The sequence below is a fragment of the Colletotrichum scovillei genome (assembly GCF_011075155.1).
Source record: "Colletotrichum scovillei strain TJNH1 chromosome Unknown Contig00006, whole genome shotgun sequence".
In the NCBI taxonomy this organism is placed as follows: Eukaryota; Fungi; Ascomycota; class Sordariomycetes; order Glomerellales; family Glomerellaceae; genus Colletotrichum; species Colletotrichum scovillei.
In genome coordinates, this window is record NW_023336264.1 from 4,432,342 (window position 1) to 4,453,037 (window position 20,696).

The 20,696-nt window shown below is 56.5% G+C and overlaps 7 protein-coding genes across 7 annotated transcripts; 4 read left to right on the top strand and 3 right to left on the bottom strand.

The window, feature by feature from the left end:
- The first annotated feature begins 849 nt into the window (after positions 1-849).
- HER10_EVM0008370 (calcineurin-like phosphoesterase) lies at positions 850-3,249 on the top strand. The gene is made up of 4 exons (XM_035477895.1): positions 850-1,389; positions 1,516-2,105; positions 2,159-3,075; positions 3,128-3,249. The coding sequence occupies exons 1-4, from the start codon at positions 1,221-1,223 to the stop codon at positions 3,150-3,152; spliced, it is 1,701 nt and encodes a 566-aa protein (XP_035332988.1). The 5' UTR covers positions 850-1,220; the 3' UTR covers positions 3,153-3,249.
- A 327-nt stretch (positions 3,250-3,576) lies between these two features.
- Positions 3,577-5,028, bottom strand: HER10_EVM0007165 (uncharacterized protein; the record flags this gene model as incomplete). The annotated part of the gene is made up of 5 exons (XM_035476730.1): positions 3,577-3,604; positions 3,680-4,013; positions 4,108-4,290; positions 4,415-4,674; positions 4,832-5,028. The coding sequence occupies 5 exons, from the start codon at positions 5,026-5,028 to the stop codon at positions 3,577-3,579; spliced, it is 1,002 nt and encodes a 333-aa protein (XP_035332843.1).
- Positions 5,029-5,662: 634 nt separating this feature from the next.
- Positions 5,663-7,683, bottom strand: HER10_EVM0009017 (PhoD-like phosphatase; the record flags this gene model as incomplete). Its single annotated transcript, XM_035478520.1, has 4 exons — positions 5,663-5,846; positions 5,893-7,466; positions 7,538-7,549; positions 7,609-7,683. The coding sequence occupies 4 exons, from the start codon at positions 7,681-7,683 to the stop codon at positions 5,663-5,665; spliced, it is 1,845 nt and encodes a 614-aa protein (XP_035333066.1).
- Positions 7,684-8,391: 708 nt separating this feature from the next.
- HER10_EVM0002361 (uncharacterized protein) lies at positions 8,392-14,341 on the top strand (the record flags this gene model as incomplete). Its single annotated transcript, XM_035472076.1, has 7 exons — positions 8,392-8,544; positions 8,599-8,787; positions 8,842-9,126; positions 9,816-10,136; positions 10,190-13,198; positions 13,247-13,408; positions 13,460-14,341. The coding sequence occupies 7 exons, from the start codon at positions 8,392-8,394 to the stop codon at positions 14,339-14,341; spliced, it is 5,001 nt and encodes a 1,666-aa protein (XP_035332271.1).
- A 717-nt stretch (positions 14,342-15,058) lies between these two features.
- Positions 15,059-16,047, bottom strand: HER10_EVM0008862 (cytochrome c oxidase subunit Va; the record flags this gene model as incomplete). Its single annotated transcript, XM_035478370.1, has 4 exons — positions 15,059-15,180; positions 15,321-15,438; positions 15,560-15,605; positions 15,845-16,047. 4 exons carry the CDS (start codon positions 16,045-16,047, stop codon positions 15,059-15,061), a joined length of 489 nt encoding a protein of 162 aa, XP_035333051.1.
- A 2,200-nt stretch (positions 16,048-18,247) lies between these two features.
- Positions 18,248-19,433, top strand: HER10_EVM0013462 (GNS1/SUR4 family protein; the record flags this gene model as incomplete). The annotated part of the gene is made up of 4 exons (XM_035482817.1): positions 18,248-18,673; positions 18,722-18,791; positions 18,842-19,054; positions 19,102-19,433. 4 exons carry the CDS (start codon positions 18,248-18,250, stop codon positions 19,431-19,433), a joined length of 1,041 nt encoding a protein of 346 aa, XP_035333624.1.
- Positions 19,434-19,937: 504 nt separating this feature from the next.
- HER10_EVM0000733 (uncharacterized protein) lies at positions 19,938-20,407 on the top strand (the record flags this gene model as incomplete). Its single annotated transcript, XM_035470502.1, has 2 exons — positions 19,938-20,136; positions 20,331-20,407. 2 exons carry the CDS (start codon positions 19,938-19,940, stop codon positions 20,405-20,407), a joined length of 276 nt encoding a protein of 91 aa, XP_035332076.1.
- Positions 20,408-20,696: the final 289 nt, after the last annotated feature.

Genomic DNA, 20,696 nt, shown 5'->3' on the forward strand with positions numbered 1-20,696 from the left:
GTCTCAGGGATGCCATGCCGCCATGCTAGTAGACAGACGTGCAGCCGATAGACTGGATAGAAGTACCGGTAGAACGCAAGCCAGAGCAGGGCTGCAAATGATGACAGACTCTAAGACAGTTGGGCCCGTGTCCGAGTGGTGAGAAAACGCGGAGGAGGGGCAGGCGAGCGGGCTGCGTCCAATGCGCGTCGTGATATTCCCATCTTTGGCTGGCCAAGTCCGAGGTGAACCGTGCTGCAGGTTGCGTGTGCACTGCAATTGGAGGCGAAGCGAAGTGGAAAAAGTGCTGGTGCTTTTTGCTGTGGTGGTGCTGTGGTGCTATGGGGAGGGGGAGGGGAAGGGAAGAAAAAGGGTCTAGGTACGGAGTACTGCGTAAGAAGCTGCGAAGCATCATCTAAACTAGGTACGTACCGTTCTTCCTCGAGGTACAAGTTTGGTGGAAGGAAGTGGGGGGAAGGGGCAGAAAAGGCAACTGAGGTGGGCGCCTGTGGCTGCCTCTCGCCACGAAAGAGAGGGGTCAGTTGAGGTACTTGATTCCTCACCCAAACTGGCGCCAGGTGGGATGTACACGCAGCTTCATTGTCCCGCCGTCCGCGGGCATTTGGCGTCTGCCACCTGCCAATTCGTCTGAGGTGACCTACCTTACCTTATCCAATGGAGGTGTGCGTGTTCCCCAGCTCCCAGCTTACCTGAGCGATAGCACCAGCACCCCGAATGCCCTGGATTGGCATGCCGCATCACTGATGAATGGAGGGCGCCTCCCGTACCTTAGTACTTAGCGTTAGTAAAGTGCCCGCCTGCGTAGCGAGCCAGAAACTGGAGACTGACGACTGGTCCTTTAGGTTCCAAGTCTCTGCCAGACACTGGACTGAACAGACCAAGTGCATCCTATCCGTCCCAATTCCCTTCACCCAACTCCCCCTTCTCAGCCCTATCTTTCTCACCTCAATTTTTACCCCTCGCATCGCATCGCAAAGCCTGGCCTCGTCTCTTGCCGTCTCGTGCCCAACGACCTCGCTCCAAACCCAGCTCGCCTCTTTGCAGGCCACCCTTTCCCATCGCGACTTGATCCAGAGCTGGTTCTCGCCTAACCGTTCCCCTTCACCGCTCTGTTTCTCTGCTACCCGAGGACCCTCGTATCCATCATAGATACCCCCCCGGCCGATTAGCACCCCCTTTCGATTTCGCCGCTTCAATCTTCACACACATCACCAGCAATCATGGACCCCGAGGGAGCCAGCACGCCTGGCGAGGGCAGCCGCACCCAGCAGCAGGTCGACAATGCCATCCGCGCCATTCGCGAGAAGAAGCCCCTGCCCGAGATTGATTTCACCATTCATACCATGGAAGATGGCACCCAGGTCAACACCATGGAGCGAGTCTGCAAAGGTACGCTTGATGCTCCCGCTATTGCTTTGCTCCCGCCAGCCTCGCCGTCATCGCTGCGAATGTCCTCGTCTTGAGCTCAGCTCTACGGAGCCCAGTGACCTTAGCGCTAACATTTCTTTGCCACAGACGTCCAGGCCCCCGCCATGTTCACGCCCTCTGACGAGCAGTTCTTCGAGGACGAAACCCACACAAAGCCCAACATCAACTTCCTCAAGCAGCACTTCTACCGCGAGGGTCGCCTGACCGAGGAGCAGGCTCTATGGATCCTCAAGACCTGTACCGAGGTCCTGCGCGCCGAGCCCAACCTGCTTGAGATGGATGCGCCCATCACCGTCTGCGGTGACGTCCACGGCCAGTACTACGATCTCATGAAGCTGTTCGAAGTCGGAGGCGACCCCTCCGAGACGCGCTATCTCTTCCTCGGCGACTACGTCGACAGAGGCTACTTCTCCATCGAGTGCGTCCTGTATCTCTGGTGCTTGAAGATCCACTACCCCAAGACTCTGTGGCTGCTTCGCGGCAACCACGAGTGTCGCCACTTGACCGACTACTTCACCTTCAAGCTCGAGTGCAAGCACAAGTACTCCGAGGCCATCTACGAGGCCTGCATGGAGTCCTTCTGCTGTCTGCCCCTGGCTGCCGTCATGAACAAGCAGTTCCTGTGCATTCACGGTGGTCTGAGCCCGGAGCTTCACACTCTCGACGACTTGCGCAGCGTGAGTATGCACTAGCCTCTGTACGAGGCCTCTAGCTGACCATGTTCTCACAGATTGACCGTTTCCGCGAGCCCCCCACCCAGGGCCTCATGTGCGACATCCTCTGGGCCGACCCTCTCGAGGACTTTGGCCAAGAAAAGACGAGCGACTACTTTTTGCACAACCACGTCCGCGGATGCTCCTACTTCTTCTCATACCCCGCCGCATGCGCCTTCCTCGAGAAGAACAACCTCCTCTCCGTCATTCGTGCCCACGAGGCGCAAGACGCCGGCTACCGCATGTACCGTAAGACTCGCACCACGGGTTTCCCCAGTGTCATGACCATCTTCTCCGCGCCGAATTACCTCGACGTCTACAACAACAAGGCTGCCGTGCTAAAGTACGAGAACAACGTCATGAACATTCGCCAGTTCAACTGCACGCCCCACCCCTACTGGCTGCCCAACTTCATGGACGTCTTCACCTGGTCGCTCCCCTTTGTCGGTGAAAAGATTACCGATATGCTCATCGCCATCCTCAGCACGTGCTCAGAGGAGGAGCTCAAGGAGGACGCCACCCCGTCGTCCACATCCCCCGGCCCCATGTCGCCGCCCCTCTCTGGCGCCTCGCAGGACCCCGAGTCGATCGAGTACAAGAGACGGGCTATCAAGAACAAGATTCTGGCCATTGGCCGTCTCTCGCGTGTATTCCAGGTGTTGCGCGAAGAGTCGGAGCGTGTCACTGAGTTGAAGACCGTCTCTGGTGGCCGATTGCCTGCCGGTACCCTGATGCTGGGTGCCGAGGGTATCAAGAACGCCATCAACACATTCGAGGATGCTCGCAAGGTCGATTTGCAGAACGAGAGACTTCCTCCCAGCCACGACGAGGTTGTGAAGCAGCAAGATGAGGACCGGAAGCAGGCGTTGGAGAAGGCGGCCGAGGATGCGGCCAATGACAAGAAGCTGCAGCAATTGTCTAGGAGATTGAGCACGTGAGTTGCGGTGCACTCCCCCTTAAAGTTTCTTTGACTGACATTCGTACAGCGACCGTAAGAGTCACAAGGGATGAGACGGCGATGTCTTGGGGTAGAGATCTTGGCGATAGAAGGCCCGCGGCGGATGATAGCACACTAGGGCGTCAAGGCTTGGTTTGTTTCAACAAATTAGCTCAGCTAGGAAAGCTGGCATACGAATACAATTAAAGCATTTCAACTTCACGAGGGTCTGGGACGTGTCGGGGGCGTGTTCTTGATTATGTGCTAAACTATGGCTATCGTGTACAGTGTAGGTTGCATGATGGATGATGGACAGCGTGAGTCTGGGTTTTTGGGTGACCATGATGATTGTTAACCACAGACACCCTCGACAATCTCCTCCAAGCTGGTGACGGATCCTGAACCTCATGTTCCTCAAAGTGTTTTACATTTGCTTACATTAGGCAGTTTGTTTACGGTATCCAAGAGACCGGGGAACTGGGGAACTCGACCAGGCTTTCAGAAGATGGCGAGAATATTGGGTGGGCTACACAACCCGTTAGCCAAGATGCAAACCAGACTTCAACAGATCCAAGTCAAACGGGGGTACTCTTCATCTTACCTCGCAACCCCGCCGGGCACATTACACGGCTCGCTCACGACGAAGAAGCTCCACCGCTTTTCGCGCTTACACTGCGCCGCCAGCGCCTCCAGGTCGAAGAGCTCGCCGATGGGCATGCCCCAGCCGGCGAGGAGGACCTCGTGCATCCAGTGCCTCGGGTCGCGGTGGGGCCAGCACTCGAAGGACGGCTGGTCGCCCGCCACGGCGGAGAAGTTGGACCAGACCCAGCGGAGGGTCTCTTCGGATTGGGCTACGCCAGAGAAGGTTTGCGGGACGGCGGCGAGGTGGTTGGATAGGGTTGAGGGGGGGAGGGAGGCGTGTGTTGCTGTGAAGCCTGCGTTTTGTTGTTCAGACCATATTCTCATGAGAGAGGTGTGGTATGGGAATAGGGGGCGAGAGGAGAGAGGACAGAAGAGGGGGGAGATTACCTGTGCGGGTGATGAGGATATCGCCAAACTTGACCTCGGTGCCCTGCGCCTTTAGACAGGCCTGGAGGTCCGCGACGGGGATGGAGTCGCGCGCAAAGGGGTCGTAGGGCATGTTTTGCTCGAGGCGCCAGGTGTGGTAGTCTACGAGGACGCCTCTGCCGACGATGCCGTGTTTCTGCCAGGCTTTTCTGGGCTGTCAGCAGACTGTTGGAACTCAAGCACACGAGGTTGACTCGACGCTCGACAGAAGCTCAGCGGAGGGAGAAGGAGTTGGGAGAGCAGGGGAAATTCGAGAGAGACGGTTCACCTTGAATCCCATTCACGGTCGACCGCCTCCCCTCCTCGTCCACGGCGTGGACCTCGTCCATGGAGACGCCGTTGTAGAACTTTTCCTCCTTTTGGTACCCAAAGTGCCGGAGGCCGTCCCACTGCGACGACGACTGCGAGTTGAAGGTCCACTCGTCGTCGTTTACGAAGCGCGGGTGCTTGCGGTAGAGGTCGTGGTGGAAGGCGCGGCGGTTGAAGAAGGGGGCGGATTGCGCTGTCAGGGGCCAGTTGAGGGAGACTCTGTGTAGCCCCGTCAGTTTTGAGGATTCCACCACTTCAAAATTCCCTCAATCTTGCTCCTTCACCATGGGTCAGGGTTTGGGTCCTGTAAAGTTCACATCGGGATGGCGACGACCTCGCCGGGGTGAAGACGAGAATGAGAAACGTCAGTTTTTACCTCGCGCCCGTCTTAATCTCCTCTTTCGCAGCGGCAGCGACGCGCTCGTCCGTCAACCGGTTCAGCGTCCCCAGCTCGTCCTTGTCGCCGTAGAGGCCCCAGGCCGAGAAGCGCGGGTCGTCTTTGCCGAGGGGCAGGGACTCGAAGGGCGGGATGCCGTTTTCGTCGAGGGCGAATTTGGAGTCTGCGGGGGCCATTGTCTCTGCGTCTTTGGAAGGGGAAGAAGAGGCCTGTGTGAGTTGGTTGCCGAGTTGTTGGAGGCGTTTCATTGCCATTGCTGTAGTTTTTCTTTCCCTATCTTTCAATTCTGAAGTTGCAAGATCTGAGGTTGCTCAGAGCCTGGCTCTTTGTACAAGGTGAGAGGCTCACTTGTTCGATGGGGTAGGTGATGTTATCTCGGCTTGGAGCTCATGCAGGGTGCTTCTCCGCACTTGTGTGAGGCAATCCGATTGTCATTGAGGAGCTGGCGTAGCAGACCGTCATCCGGTCTTTTATTCCCGGGCCTGGACAACATCGTCCGGGAGAGGGGGTGCCGTAGCGCAGCGCAGGATGCATGCCGGTGTTGGCCAAACGTTGCCCCTGCGATTGGCCAGCGGTGATGATGCGAGGAATTCGAAGTTCCTGGGAATGAAGTCTACGACAGCACCGGTGGGGCTGACACGATGGTGAACAAGAGATAGGCGCGACCCGATAGTTCTCTGATGCGTCCTGGCCGGTGCGAATGCAAAAAAGCGCCAGAAACGTAACAAAGAGTCAACTGCCATGTGTTGCTTCAAATAATGTGATGCAAATTCTGATGCTGACCATACCACCCCTATCTACCCATCTATCCTAGTTTCCCTTCAACTTATCCCAAAACGAGCTGGGGGCTTTCTCGACCGGGGGTGACAGGACGATTGTGTTCCAAACGATCTCGCCGTCAATGTATAGGTTGTACTTGAGAGAGCTCTGCTCGCCCTCCGCCAGGTTCTCAATGGTCAAAGAGCCAAACTTGGAGTTGCCAGAGTGGATGTACCTATGCCTGTTAGTATCGTACCTTGGATTCTCTGCGACCGACTTACTTGAGGGACACATCCTCATTGTCGGTCTGTCTGTAGCTTGGCAAGGGCGATGCGAATTGGTTCAGCGGACTGCACGAGAACTCGTACGCGGCGGCGCTCTCGGGCCATCTTCCATCGGCGGGAGGGGGGAACTTGGTGGCCGCAAACTCGTGACGATCGCCAGAGACGACGACAACACCAACGCCCCTGGCGCCAGCATCCCACATGGCCTCGAGAATCTTGCGCCGCTCCACCAGGAAACCTCCCCACGTATCCTTGCGGTTGATGGGCCAGTTCTTGGTCAGGGGAATCGACGAGGCAACAATCTTCCACTTGACCCCCTTGGGCTCAGGCCGATTCAGCCAGGCGAGGAAGTCCTCCAACTGCTCAGCACCCAGCATCGTCTTCTCCGGGCTGTCGGAGGGAACGTCATTGTCGGATCGGTACGAGCGCGTGTCGAGCATGAAGAAGCTCGCAGGGCCCTGGACAAACTCAAAGTAGGTCGCGCCCTGTCTGCGGAGGTTTGTGGTCCCGGCAACACGAGCAGGAGGGGGGTTGGCCAGCTCCTGGTAGTGATGCCACGGCTCGATGGCGGCCCGGTATACGCCAGTGGTGTTTGAAGACCAGTCGTTGCCAATCTCATGGTCATCGAGAACGTGGATCCAGCTAAGGTTCTGTCCCACGGGTGCCCAGTCCGGCGAGGCGTAGACGTGACGGTACTTTTGGCGGTAGTCCTCCTCATTCTTGCCCTGGCGCTTGGGCACGTCAATGTAGATGAAGTCGCCCAAGAAGAGCATGAACTGCGCCTGCAGACTAGGCAAGACCCTCGCCAAGTGGCGCATGCCGGGAATCGCCAGGGCGTGCTCCAAGGGGTTGTACGGGAAGCGTGGGAGGATGCACGAGGTCGACAAAAAGGTGAACTTGTTGTCGTTAAAGGTCGACATCTGCCCAGCTCTAGGCGGGGCCACGAACTCGCCGCTGTGGTTGTTGGACGTGCGCCACTCATAAACTCTCTGCTGGGAGTGCTTCAGGGGCACGGTCAAGGTTGTCGCAAAGTCGGTCGTGTTGTCGGTGAATCTCAGTCCGCCACCAAGCTGCCACATGGGGTTGTCAAACGGCGGCTGCGGGTCCTTGATGTGAATCTCGAGCGTAACGGGCATCTTGGCCTGGTCGGGTTCGCGAATGACGAATTTGGCCTCCGTGGGAGAGACGTACCCAAGGCGCACAAAGGAGAGGTCGTCGACAGGGTGGTACTGTCGAACGCGGAACAAGAAGTCGGCCGTCATTGCGACCAAGGCCAAGTTGATCAGGAAGGTCAAGATGGAAAGAATAGGGCTGGTCGAGCTCGGTGTTCCCGCAAGGAGCGTCTTTAAGGGACTGGACTTTTCTTTCACCACGATAGTCTCCTCGATCTGAATCTGTTCAGCAACGACATGGCCGTTGGTGGCGCCGTCGACATCCTCGGTGACAGTTTCTTTGACCGTCACGTCCACGTCGTCCTCCACGACATCGTACTTTGGCTCATTGATGTAGCCAGACACGAAGGAAGGCACGAATACTGCGAAGAGTGCGAATATGCTCATGGGCACAGCAGCCTAAACCAAGCATGATCAGCACGATGCGCCAAGCCTGGACAGTCAAACGCTCGGGAATAAGTGGAACTTACTGGGCCGGGAAACTAGAGTTGCATCCAATGATTAGCGACCAATTGTTAAGAGACAAAGTTGAAGAACCTACCCATCGCAGAAAGAGGTACGAGACCACTCTCAACGCGATTGAGGATGTGGTTGCGATGCGCGTCTGAACCGCCATAACGCCGAGAGCTCCGTAGTGGGTAGATGTTGGAAATTGCAGGTTGTAGATGCGAAAGATTGAACTGGTGGAGGAATGGTGGAATTAAGTAGTTTGCAGGGATCGTCTGTAGATGCGAAAGATTGAACTGGTGGAGGAATGGTGGAATTAAGTAGTTTGCAGGGATCGTCTGTCAAAGAAAAAAAAGGCAAGAGCTGCTCCCCTTGCAGCTGGGTATTGAAGAGAAAGGACGACGGGAGACAATGGAAGAAGGTTTGATAGAAGGTGCTGGTGGTAGTCCGTGAACCTGCCCTGCCAGAGGTACGGAAGCTCTGCCAGACGTGACGTGACAGCTGAGCTGACCTCCCGTCTGAAGAGATGAGGTCACTGATTGATGAAATGCCCCGTACGCGCTGAAACACCGATAACAAGCCACCTCCCGTCGCATGTGAGCGTGGCTGGTGAGGGAGCTGTTGCTGCTGTGGGGACAGTGGACTGCAGGTGCAAAGGTGCCACCTTGCTCTCCCGCAGATGGAGGTACAGTCTGCCGCTGGCCCGTGCGTGCTCTCAAGGGGCGTAGCGGCGCCAATTTTCCGCGCCGAACTTTCAATCGTGGCCCGTTCTAAGTGACCCTTTTGGCGACAGCTTGTCCAGAATCCCCTGCCTCACGAGTCGACGAGAGATACCCTCACGCGCCCACCCAGGACTCTCTCCACGCAACAACACATCATGAGGGTCTCCGCCATTGCCTGCGGGCTTTTCGCCTGCTTCGTTTCCCAGGTCGCTGCCACGGCATTGACCTACAAGCTCCACGCCAACGAGAAGGCCTGCTTCTACGCCAAGACCCAGAAGGATAACGAGAAGATTGCCTTTTACTTTGCCGTGCGTCCATCACCACCTCAAAGTGCTGCAGCAAGCTAACATCGATGCGTACAGGTCCAATCCGGTGGTTCTTTCGATGTCGACTACACCGTCACCGGCCCGGGCAACAAGATGATCCTCGATGGAGCCAAGGAGCGCCAGGGCGACTTTGTCTTCACGGCCCAGCAGATGGGCGACTACGAGTTCTGCTTCAACAACGAGATGAGTACCTTTGCCGAGAAGTTTGTCGACTTTGAGATTGCCGTACGTTCCCTGAACAACTCCCATCCCAAGCTCTACTGACCCATGACAATCCAGGTCGAGAACGAGGTTCGCGCTCAGCTTCCCGCCAAGCAGGGTGCCTCTCCCGAACAGCACTCCACCCTCGAGGAGACCATCTTCAAGCTCTCCGGCCAGCTCTCGACCATCTCGAGAGGCCAAAAGTACTTCCGCACCAGAGAGAACCGCAACTTCAGCACCGTCCGCAGCACCGAAGGCCGCATCATCAACTTCAGCATGATCCAGTGCGCCCTCATTGTGCTCATGGGAGCTCTGCAGGTGTTTATCGTTCGCTTCTTCTTCCAGGGCGCGCGCAAGGGCTACGTATAAACGGCGCAACGAACCAAAAAGGTTATTCTGGATTTCATCGCGGCGCGGGGTAAAAGGAGTCACCAGGGACTCGTGTATATCACAAGTAAAAAGAAACTTGATGTGGTTCACGGAATGAGATATCTACGACGATCAAAATTCAGCGCTGTTGTCATGAAGGAGGGAGTCTGCAGGTCTACTGGTTCGTGATTGGGAGCCTTGGAGCACATGTAGTACCGGTACCGCTAGTGGACTTGATGAATGGTTTAATGAGTGTTCTCCCTAGAGTCGGCGTTCTTTGTGACGAGGCTGTTGCCATGATGTGTTTGCCCGCAAGTGTCGGGGCCGAGAGCTTGAACGCTTTCAAGACCCGACGGACCAACAGGTACTATTTGCGACGTTCCGCCAGGCCGCACTTTCCCAGATGCCACCCGCTGCCTTTCCTCGCTCTTCCATCAAACTTTCGGACCTACAGCTGCCGCAATTGTGCTACAGACATTGATAGACGGCGTCAACCACTGCCATCCTGAGTGAGCTGTCGGCGACGTTTGATTGGCTGGACCTGTGGCTCGTGCACAAGCCACGGCAGGCTGCAGGTGGACCCGCAGTGGTCTTCCCATCTCGGGCTTGAGCTTCACGAGCTGCGATAGCAACGGTAGCCTCGCGTGCGACCCGTGTAGGTCCCCTCTAGCGACTTTGCTCAGACACTTCACAACCTCACACGCGCATTCTCCCAAGATCAGCGATACCTATGGACCCGAAATCGCATACGCCAGCCCAATCCGCCGCGCCAACGAGCACCTCCAAAACAACACACCACCTCTGCTGAGGTGGATCGCGACTCGTCAATGCCGAGGGACTCGCGCCGCAGCTCCAAACACCCAAAGAAGCACCAGGAACAGCCAAAGGAGGAATGGTACATCATTAAAGACATCCTACAAGAAAGGCGAAACGGCTCGAATATCGAATATCTCGTCGATTGGGAAGACAACCCGGAAACCGGCGAGCGATACCGTCCCACGTGGGTAAGTCTAAGTGGCCCCCCTTGTTTATCGGAGCGATTGTTAACTCCAACCAGGCCCCAAGCAAGGACGTCACTTCGAAAGCGATCTTCGATTGGAGAAGGAAACTCGACTTGGTCTATCAGGAGGACCGTCCCCCGCCAGCAGGAGAATCTGTATTGCGAGACGTCCGAGGTGTAGCACAGCAGGGCTCACCGGCGCGTACTCCGTCCACCAGTTCGATAGACAGTAGCCAGCCCGTGCAGACGGCAAACAGACGCAGGAGACCGCAGTCTAGGCAGTCAGAAGACCTGCAGGATCCAGACTCGGACAACGACTCGAGCCCACCTCAGCAGAAGCGGTACCCTAGTGAGGTTCCTTCCCTGCTGTCGTCGGCATCAGAGGTTGATACCGACGCTGCCTCGGATGTTGCATACAACAACACCACGACCAGCTTCTTCGTGGCGATTCCCTCCAAAGTAGATCGCGACTTTTCAGAATACATTAGTGTATCCGACTCGCAGGGGTCAACCTCCCTCAGCTCTCAACCCATCTCGGCCCTTGAAGACGAGGACAGCCAAGTGGTGATCACTGAGGGCCTCAGTCAGAGGACGATCCCCGATTCTCAAGAGTACTCAGCATTCGATACCCAGGACTCGCTGTTCTCCAGCAGACAAGGAGCCTCGACGAGCAACAAAGGGGACGCCTGTGTTGAGCGTGAGATTCCGGATTCGCAAAAGCAGTCTAGCCTCAGGACCTCCCTGAGTAAGTCTACGGATTCCCAGGCCCGACTCCTCAGTGCACCGGATCACCGTTCACACTTCTTTGTGCGTCGGACACCCTTGGAGTCGCCTCGCCCGGCATCTCAGAATCACCCACCGGAGCCGGTGTCGTCGGGTTACATCCCTTTGACGCAGAACAGCCCTGGACCAAGCCAGGGCCCAAGCTTTGACCTCGACCAAGCCTCACCTTTCCATCGGCATTCCGCCGTAGAGCCTGCAGCATCGCAGCCACCTCGACGCGCCTCGCGTGAACACGACTCCCTTCCTTCAGTCTCTGATAGGTCAATTCCATCGCATCAGGTCGACGAGCTGCGCGCAGTCGAGCAGGCTGAAAACTCCGCCATTGGAGACTATCCCCAGGACTCGCAGCCCACCAGGACGCCTGTTTTCCTCACCCAGCCTGCCTTTGATTTCGACACCTCGACTTCTCAAGCAACTTCATCGGCGAAGAGCGCCTCCAGCAAGTCGCAACAACAGACCGAAAATCAGGAGTGGGCGATTGAGCAAATCATTGCTTGCTCTGATACACGCCCCAGCCAGAACACGCAAGCTGCTCAAGTCGTCCAACCTCTCCTAGATATTTCCGCAAGCCAGAGTTCCACGGAAGAGCCTGTGGTCCCTGATACCGTCCGTCGGAGACCTTCGCGCATACGCTTCAGTGCCACAGTCGCCAGTTCAGGGTCGCCTCCATCGCAACGCGACGAGGACGAGGTTTCCGAGGCCGACAGTTTTCAGACTTGCTTCGAAAGACGGTCACTCCCCCCTCATCCTTCATCATCCAACAGATCCCAAGACGCTGATCGGCCGCTGAGTCTACCCCCAGCCATGGATACTTCGGGCGACGAACCACTCTCTGCGATAGAGGAGCTGATGAGGATCCAAGAAGCTGCGCTGCAAGGCACATTAGGCGAGGCAGGGTTGACGAGTCCGACGACTGACTCGGCTCAGATTCGTCACGATGGCCCCTCAATGGACGCAGATCTTGCATTCTCAGCGCCCATGGATCATCCATCCATCCAAATCAACTCGCAGCCGCCTCTCACAGGAAACTGGACCATGGGAGAGCCAGTCACGTCGTCTACAGATATGCCTAGACTTACCGGCGCTCCGGTCGAGCCAGCGATGAAGCCCCTGATCCACGAAGAGCACCAAACTGCTAGCATGGGAGACATCTTTCCCAGCAATCTCATGCCACCTGAAGCCGCTGAGCAGCTTCCCATCACCATATCCCCCTCAGACATAAGCAGATCAGTCGAGCCCGAAGAGGCATCGAACACACTTCCTCAGCCCGAGGACCATCCTATGGACATGCTGCCGGAAGACCAGACCACCGCAGGCGACCAGAGCACCGTCACTTCGCCGGACATTGAAGAGCCATACCTTTCAGGTCCCCCTACGGCCGTGGACCAGAGCGAATACTTGGTTACGCTCTCGTTCCCGGCCAACATTCGCCCCCTGTATCGGAGCACCATCAAATCCTATCGCAATGTGATTGAGCAGTTCACCAAGGATATGCAGTCCGAGGAAGACGTCCCCGATAAAAACGCTATAGAGTCTATCGGCAAAATGCTCAACCAGCTTCGCGACATTTGCGACATGCCCGCGCCTCTCGACGGTGACTCGATTGATGCCTTGTCCGCAGAAGACCTCAAGAAGCATGCCATGGGCACCAATAGCAAGTTCTTCTTTGTGGGTAGGTTTCTCGAGCGACTCCAGACAAGCCACAAGAAGATACTCATTGTTGCGCGTGACATCAACGTCATTGGTTACCTCGAGGCCATTGTCGGCACCGGGGAGATGGCGTACTCCCTAAAGGGGTTGCATGAGCTGGAAAGCCAGGATGAGCATTCGCTGCTCGTCGTTCTCGTGCACTCCGAGCAGGCTCTCGTCGATGATCTGAGCGACTTTGACGTTGTCATTGGATTCGACAATGGCATTTTGCAGACAGACCTCCTCGACCAATGGAGCAAGATGAATGGGAAGAAGCCAATGCTGCTGAGGCTCACGACGACGTGCTCTATCGAGCACCTGGAGCTACTGTTGCCGGCGGATTTCACGGGCTTGGTACGACAGAATGCGCTATGCATCGCCGTGTGTCAGTCAAGAAAGATGAGCTATCTTGACGAAAGAGATAACCAGGGGGTGATGATTGATCACTATGCAGTTTCATTTGCCAACCAGGCGATCCTTCCCGACCCCGGCTTCGATTGGGACCCCGAGCTTATCCCCTCCTCTGTTCTCGACTTGTACTCGAGCAGCCAGCCCGAGAGCCAAGCAGAGGAGCCGACCCGCAAGCGCAAGACTGTGAGTCGCCCTTTTTTGTTACGGAATCAGTGCTAATCGGGTGTCTAGGATGGCGAGCAGCAGCAAGCTGTCAAACGCCTTCGGGTCAGCCCACTCCCTGGACAAGAGCCGGGAGACATCGACGCGGCGGTCCGCAGTCAGCTCAATCCTCGACCGTCGCAGCTGCACGTCCAGACGACCCAGGAGCATCTGGACACTCTGACGGATAAGGTAGGGAGCGTTGGCACGGCTCGACATTGCAAATTGCTAACGGAGTATCAGGTGTCCGAACTCGAGCATCAGCTAGAGGAGAAGAACAGCATGGAGTCCAACCTCCGAAAACAGGTCATCAATCTTTCCAAGAGGGTCAAGAGCTACGACGAGACCACCAATTCTATTCAGGCGGCACACATGGCGTCGCTTCGGGAACGGGCCAAGTTCGAGGCTGAGCGCGATGAAGCAAAGAGAAAGGAGGAACAGGCTCTGGAGAAGAGCCGTGAGTGGCAAGACAAGGCCCAGGATTTGGAAGAGAAGTTGAGGGCCAAGAGCGCCACTCTCGAAGAAGCTCTCGTCAACGCCGGCACCGTCGCGACGGAGACGTTCAAAGAGAAGACGGCAGAACTCGAAAAGGCCTTGGCCAAGGTGGCGGAGCTCGAGAAGAAACTCGAGAGCCGGGACGGCGAGCTAAGCTACGCGAGAGACGCGTACCAGACGGCCAACCATTCCAATAGCGAGCTCTCGCGAGAGAATCGTGAGCTCAAGGAACAGGTGGCCGCGTTGCAGTCGTCGGCGCCGGGCAACCTCGCGCAGGTCCTCAACGTCACGGCCAACGCCGGACAGCAGGTCAAGGAGATGCAGAGGCAGATTGCCGAGACCAAGGCCATCACCAAGGACCGCGAAAAGGAGCTCGCGCGCGTGGAGAAGGAGCTGCGGGCGCTCAAGAACGGACGCAGGGAGACGAGGCAGCAGAGCGTACCCCGAAGCCCGCGGCTGAGCGTCATGAGCCCGCGAACGGGACGCGTTGCGGGTGGTGGTAATGGTGGTGGTTCGGCTAGTCGAGGGACGTCGCCTACGCCGCACGAGTCTGGCGGCGGTACGCCCGTTGCGGGTCTGCAGTTTTTTAACAACTCGGCCAACAACAGGTGGCCCCATTTGCGGGATTGAGGGTGTGGGACATTGGAGATTGCGAGGAGAGTCTGGAGATGCCAGGGGAAGACATTGTACTGATTTGACGTGTACCGTTGTTACCGAGAGCTCGGTAATGGTTCCCTTGCCCTTAGAGAGAAAGATACCATTGAGAGGGTTTCGCTGTGTTTTGATGCATTGGCTCTGAGAGGTTGCGGTTGAGCTGGATAGTCAATAGATGGCTATATGCTGCGAAAGACCCGTCTTGCTATTTCGTTGGTGATGATCAGAAAGTTGTCGCTTGGCAGCCTGTGACTTGATGCGTCGAGGCGTTGCATTCCCGACGTTTGGAATGCAGGTCCCCCAGTTGTTCCCCACTGAATTGGCTCACTTGCTTGCTCAACGTCACGACTGCCCAGAGGCACGATCGGTAGGGTCTGACGGTCAAGGTCGAACATATGAGATTGAGAAGAGGCTCTAAGATGGTACATGGGACTTTGATTTGGGAAAATCACACTACCAAGAAAAAACTCCCCCTCCCGTTCTATCGGACTTCTCCTACAGACACAAACACGCGCGCAAGCAGACTTTGTCGGGTTTTGCTCCTTTCTTTCCTCTCTTCTTGGCTCCTGTAGAAATATACAAGTTGGTTTTGTCGTTTTGGCCCTAGCCGGGGTGACGTCGAAGCAATTGGATTTCAATGTCCCCTTTCGTTTTAACCCTCTTTTTCGATTGCTGGATTCGGAGGTCGAAAACTTAGTTCTTCTCCTCGGGGTAGATGTCCTCCTTAAGGGGGACGCCGAGCTCTTCCCTCAGGGGCTTGAGCTCCTCGAGGTACTGCTCGTACTGGCCCTTGTTCTCGACCTTGGCCTTGACGCCTATTGGGTTGTGTCAGTTACGGATTCGGTCAATTGGGCAGGGCATCCACAGTCGTTGCTCGGGCCTGCGGAAGGCAATCGGGTGCACGTTGCACAGCTGCAACAGCAACTGGGGAAGGGGGGGGGGGGGGGGTACATACCCTCAAAGATGCGGACGGCGGTAGCAAAGTCGTTGACGCGACGGGCGGCCTTGAGAGCGGCGGCGACGACGGAGGGGGAAGGGACCAAGTCGTAGGCGAAGGCGTTGTTGAGGTTACGCTGTTGTTGCGGTAAGAAAAAGAGTCAGCCTCGCCCCATCAGACCACTTCTTTGCCGGGGGGTACGGGTAGTAGGGGGGACTAGGTTCAGATCCCGAGGGGCATAGTGTCAGAGGCCGTACCTGAAGCTCGAAAACGTCCTGGACGCCATCGAATTCCTTCTCGAATCTGTGGTGCAAAAGTTAGCGGTGCCAATTGAGAAGCGAGTCCGAGGGTCGAGGAGGGTCAATGGCTTCGTCGCGGCGGGATGGAGAGGGATGGAGATGGTGGCATGATGGTGGTTGGCGGGCACAAAAAAAGGGCACCCAATCCTTCCAACATCCCTATCGTCCCTCTCACCCGAGAGTTTCCCTCCAACCCGCACGACCCCCCCTTCGAAACCACCCCCAATCCAATGTGTGGCTCACCTCGCGCTGAACTCCTCAAAGGTCTCCTCGGCGTGGTCGCCGGAGCGGAGGCGGGCGCTGGTGCTGAAGTTGCTGGCGGCCGGGACACCCGCGACGATGGGCAGGAGCATGCCGGAGCGGGCGACGAGAGGCTGGCGGATGGGGTTCGCGCGGAAGAAGCTGGTCGAGCCGCGGGCGGCGACGCGGAGGATAGAGGCAGACATTTTGTTCGATTAGAGAGGAGAGTGGTAGCGGGTCGACCGAAGGGAAGGGCGGATTGCGTCGGTGACGTTGGGAGGATTTTTTCGCGAAAGCTACGGGCGTTTCGTTCGGGATTGAGTCGGATGATGTGGTTGGAGTTTGGTAGGCACGAAAAAGGATTGGATTCTGCGAGATTTTGATTGGATGACTAAGCCGTAGCTTTGGGGAGTGCTTTGCTTTGGGCAGAGCCAATAGCTGCGAAGCTCCAGGCCGTGTGAATTGAGTCTCGGCTGCCGCTGTCTGACGTGTGAATCACCAGCGGATGAACACAGTGTTGGCGCTGTTCGCACGCGTGTCCATCATCAGGCCACTGTGGACGATTCTCCCCCGAATCTGGAAATGGTCATACTCATCCTCCAGGCTCTCACTGGTTCCCCAGGAACCCTGACAGAGTTGCGTGGTGTTTTGGGTGCTTCTTCAACCTACCCCCGGGGATGTGACAGCCCATTGGGACACGCGAACCACGGGGGTTTTGTTCGGATCTCGTAAGGCTCCCCCCCGGGGTTCCCGCAATGGACACAGAGCACCAATTCCCCGGGCCGGAGTTGGGAGCAACTCGAGGCTCCGTTGCACCGACCATCCCATCCTCCCAAGTACGGATACACATGCTGCACGGCTTCTCTTCAAGGGGGAAGGGCTGGTTGGGACGGAAGGGGGAGAAGACACGGGGCCGGAGGTGGCCGGACCAAGAAGCCGGAGATTGTGACGGCATCCAGCACGTCCCCCATCGAGATTCGATGATCGTGGGAGACAGCTGATTAGTACAAGGTCGATTGGGTGCCGGAGCCGAGGCACAATTCTTTTATTGACCCTCTTTCTGCTTGCATAGGCAATCTTGTATGGATACGGGATGCAGTCTACAGATAGTACAGACGAAAGACCTGACTCTCTGTCTGCTCTGTACGGGCTGCGCTGTGCAATTGGCAACGTAGCCTAAACTTCCGAGATTGCAATGTGCATCACGAGCAGTCGAGGTACTCGGTACATGCGGCCGTGACGGTTGTTTTGGGGCTAGGTCGAGTTGGCAGTGGGTTAGCCCGACGGCTAACTGGACCTTGTTCAGCGCAACCCAAGACTCCCGTCTCCGAAGAGTAAGACCTCTCCAGCATGGAACGCATGGAACCAACCTGCAAGGTCTCCAAGACTGGGTTGCAACGGCCCGCGTCGTCTGGCAGCTGACGGTATGCTCGTTGTCTGCAGGATGTTTTGTGATGTTGCCAAGGGTCGAACAGACCGCAGTATCCGAACGACGTAAGCCTGCCGGAGCATCTGGCCAGTCAATCAGGACGGTGAATAATAAACAACGTCCGGCCTTTGACGGCATCTTGTTCCCCGTACTTTGCCTACCTCAAGGTTCCCTGCGTCCACTGTACTTACTCAGGCGGTGACATAGATGGGTCACGTGTTTGCGCGCTACAGGCAGTATCAGTGCCTTGGAAACCCAGGTACCTACGTCGAGTGGGTACGCTGGAGTCGCTGGACGACCAGGTACCCAAATGAGCATAGGCCCAGGCACGGCCCATGATTGGCTGCGCTAGGGTCTGACAGCGAATCACATGCTGCACGATCAAATGAAGGCCGCGAAAAAGGCTGCGCGACAAGTACAGGGTACCTTGACCTTCTGGATCGGAATTTTCCCCTTTTGACCATCTCAACAACTTTTCGCATCGCCGCCTGTTGCTGCTGCTGCTGCTTCCCCGTCCGTCCTCCTTTTTTTTCCTCCTCCTCATAAACCAACTCGTGCCCGTGGCGTTTTTCCCGTTGTCTGATCACCTCCCTTCCGACCCCTCCCCGCGTCTCAATTCTCCAGACTCTCATCGGGTGTCTTGCGGCGGGTAGAGAGCGAGAGAGCGAGAGCGCGTTTTCTGCAATTCTTTTCTTCCCTCCATTATTTGTCGTCACTCCTTAGGCTTCTGCCTCTTTTCTGGGTCGTGTCCATCGAACCGCTTTGCCGCCGCCGCTGCTGCATTGCTGAGTAGAACACACTCTACCTCCTCCATCCCATCAATCCGCGTCTTCCGTGTCGAGTCTCCATCGAAAGACCCACGGCAACCGAACACCTTGTCGCAAATCTTCGCAAGTAGATAATCGCGCCACAACACCGTCTTTCTCGTCTACTCCTTCTCCCACCGAGCTCGACGAAAAAACATATCAACCACCAAGATGGCGGCCACTCAAGCACCTTCCTCGTTCTACGAGCAACTGCCTCTCCCTACGCTCGACCGTCCCTTTGGCATCCACCTATGGCCTCTTCTCGACAAGGTCTGGACTCCCATCGTGGGCTACCCCGTGAGCGAGTTCAGATTCCAGCCTGGCGTCACGCCCATGTCGACCATCAAGTCGGCCGGCATCTTCGTCATCATCTACTACACCATCATCTTTGGAGGACGCGAGTGGATGCGCAACCGCGAGCCCTACAAGCTCAAGGGTCTCTTCCTCGCCCACAACTTGATCCTCACCCTCATCAGCGCCGGTCTCCTCGCTCTCTACATTGAGGAGCTCCTGCCCACTGTTGTCCGCAAGGGCATCTTCCACTCCATCTGCCACGCCGACGGCGGCTGGACCCAGCCTCTCGTTGTCCTCTACTACGTACGTTGCATCGACTGGCGTGCGATTGACACCAGCTGACAAGCCTAGATGACCTATCTCACCAAGTACATGGAGCTGCTCGACACCGTCTTCCTCTTCCTCAAGAAGAAGCCTCTGAGTATGTGCACCTCCCTGATTTGTGTAACCCTCGAGACTGACACTCTACAGCCTTCCTCCACTGCTACCACCACGGCGCGACTGCTCTCCTCTGCTACACCCAGCTAATTGGTTCCACTGCCGTCTCATGGGTTCCCATCACCCTCAACCTCGGCGTCCACGTCGTCATGTACTGGTACTACTTCCAGAGTGCCCGCGGCGTTCGCATCTGGTGGAAGGAGTGGGTCACTCGTTTCCAGATCATCCAGTTCATCATCGATCTCGGTAAGTTGCACCCAGTCCGTCCGTGAACAAAGTACTGACTCTCCCAGGCTTCGTCTACTTCGCCTCCTACACCTACTTCACCTCGACCTACTTCCCCTGGATGCCCAATGCGGGCGAGTGTGCCGGTGAGGAGTTTGCCGCCTTTGCTGGTATCGGTATCCTCAGCTCCTACCTCGTTCTCTTCATCTCCTTCTACCTCGCAACCTACAAGAAGGGCGGCAAGTCCCAGACCCGCAAGTCTCTCCGCCGCATGAGCCAGGCTCCCCTCCCCGACCCTCACGCCGTTGCCTCGGCTGTCGCCGGCCACTCCAACGGCAGCGCCAAGGCCAGCGGAGCCAAGGCCAACGGCTCCTCCACTCCTCGATCCCGCAAGGCGTAAACCCCTTGCCAATCTTGGTGCCGTCCACTCTGTGGAGTGTATATACGCAGGTGACCGCACAGGCATCTGAGGGTCTCTGTTTGCCGATATGTCAACGGCTTAACGCGTTTGGATGTGACGAGACACCTTCTTCTTTGGCTTGACGGCATGCCAGGCCGCGCGACTACGACTTTTTTCCAAGGCGTGGCCTTTTCTTCACAACTGTGTATTACTGCATCGTTCCCTCGCTACTGGCGAGGCAACACTTTGAAAAACGAAAAAAGGAGCCCTGCTGTGATAAGCAGTGGGGGTCTACAGTCGGACGTGTATGACGACCTGGGAGGCTGACGACGTTTGTATGTTTGTGCCTTTGGCGAACTGGGGTGGGGCTGGGCATCATTGCAGAAAAAGACGAAATGATCTTCTGGGCGACGGAAGAACAAGAGGGCCTCAGGCTCTCTCGCCCGGAGGAGGAACAAACTTAGAACATTTGTAATTTTCCTTGTGTTTCTTTGTGTGTCATAGATGGGAGCGGGCCCGTCGCCTCAGCTTTTGGGGGGGCGTGCTGGCTCAATGATACTAATAACTCTTTCACCACAATGCAGACCTGTCTCTGGCTGGTGTGAAGTCTGGGCTGTTGGTCAGCGTCTGGCATGGATTTTCCCCTTGGAAGGACTTGGGACGGCGTGGTTACTCACGCCTGGCCGTATGGTCTCCCTGAATGGTATGTTCTTTTTCTTTCTTCCCCTCTCCCCCTCCCCCAAAATGATGAGTCCTACACGTTACCCAGCTCACTCAGACGCACCAATGTGCGGTTGCTGAGAAAACGTTTGATCACGTCTGATTTTGTTGTACCACACTCTTGTTTCTTTCAAGGACATTTTTGGACAGACCAAGAAGCTGACTTTGTCTTTTCAGGGGTCAATCTGCCGAGATGTGCGGAACATGGGCTCGGCTTTGATGAATGGGATGTAATAGGTAGCAGAATACAATAAAGATCTTTACTGAATTTTGTGCTGCTGTGCCTTGGTGATGTTGACTGGAGATGAGGTCGTGGAGACTTTCTGCGGAAGAGGCCTTGACTTGGGTTGACAAAAGGCTGGCTGACTCGCTCTAGAGATATCGTCTGGATGGCCGAAGGGTGGGCTTGGGACTTCTTCGGTCTTGATGTTGCTCTTTCCTCGAGAAGCATTCTGCCTTCAGGGGTGTTCAATATTCACGAAGGTCAAGTCATGGGGAGATGGGTCTTCGTCTTGGGATGCCTTGACCTTGGCCTAGGACTGA

Bases quoted from the DNA above. Each gene is read 5' to 3' on its own strand.
- HER10_EVM0008370 (XM_035477895.1), top strand. From the start codon at position 1,221: ATGGACCCCGAGGGAGCCAGCACGCCTGGCGAGGGCAGCCGCACCCAG. The intron at 1,390-1,515 runs GTACGCTTGATG...TCTTTGCCACAG, and splicing joins CATGGAGCGAGTCTGCAAAG to ACGTCCAGGCCCCCGCCATG. The intron at 3,076-3,127 runs GTGAGTTGCGGT...ACATTCGTACAG, and splicing joins TTGTCTAGGAGATTGAGCAC to CGACCGTAAGAGTCACAAGG.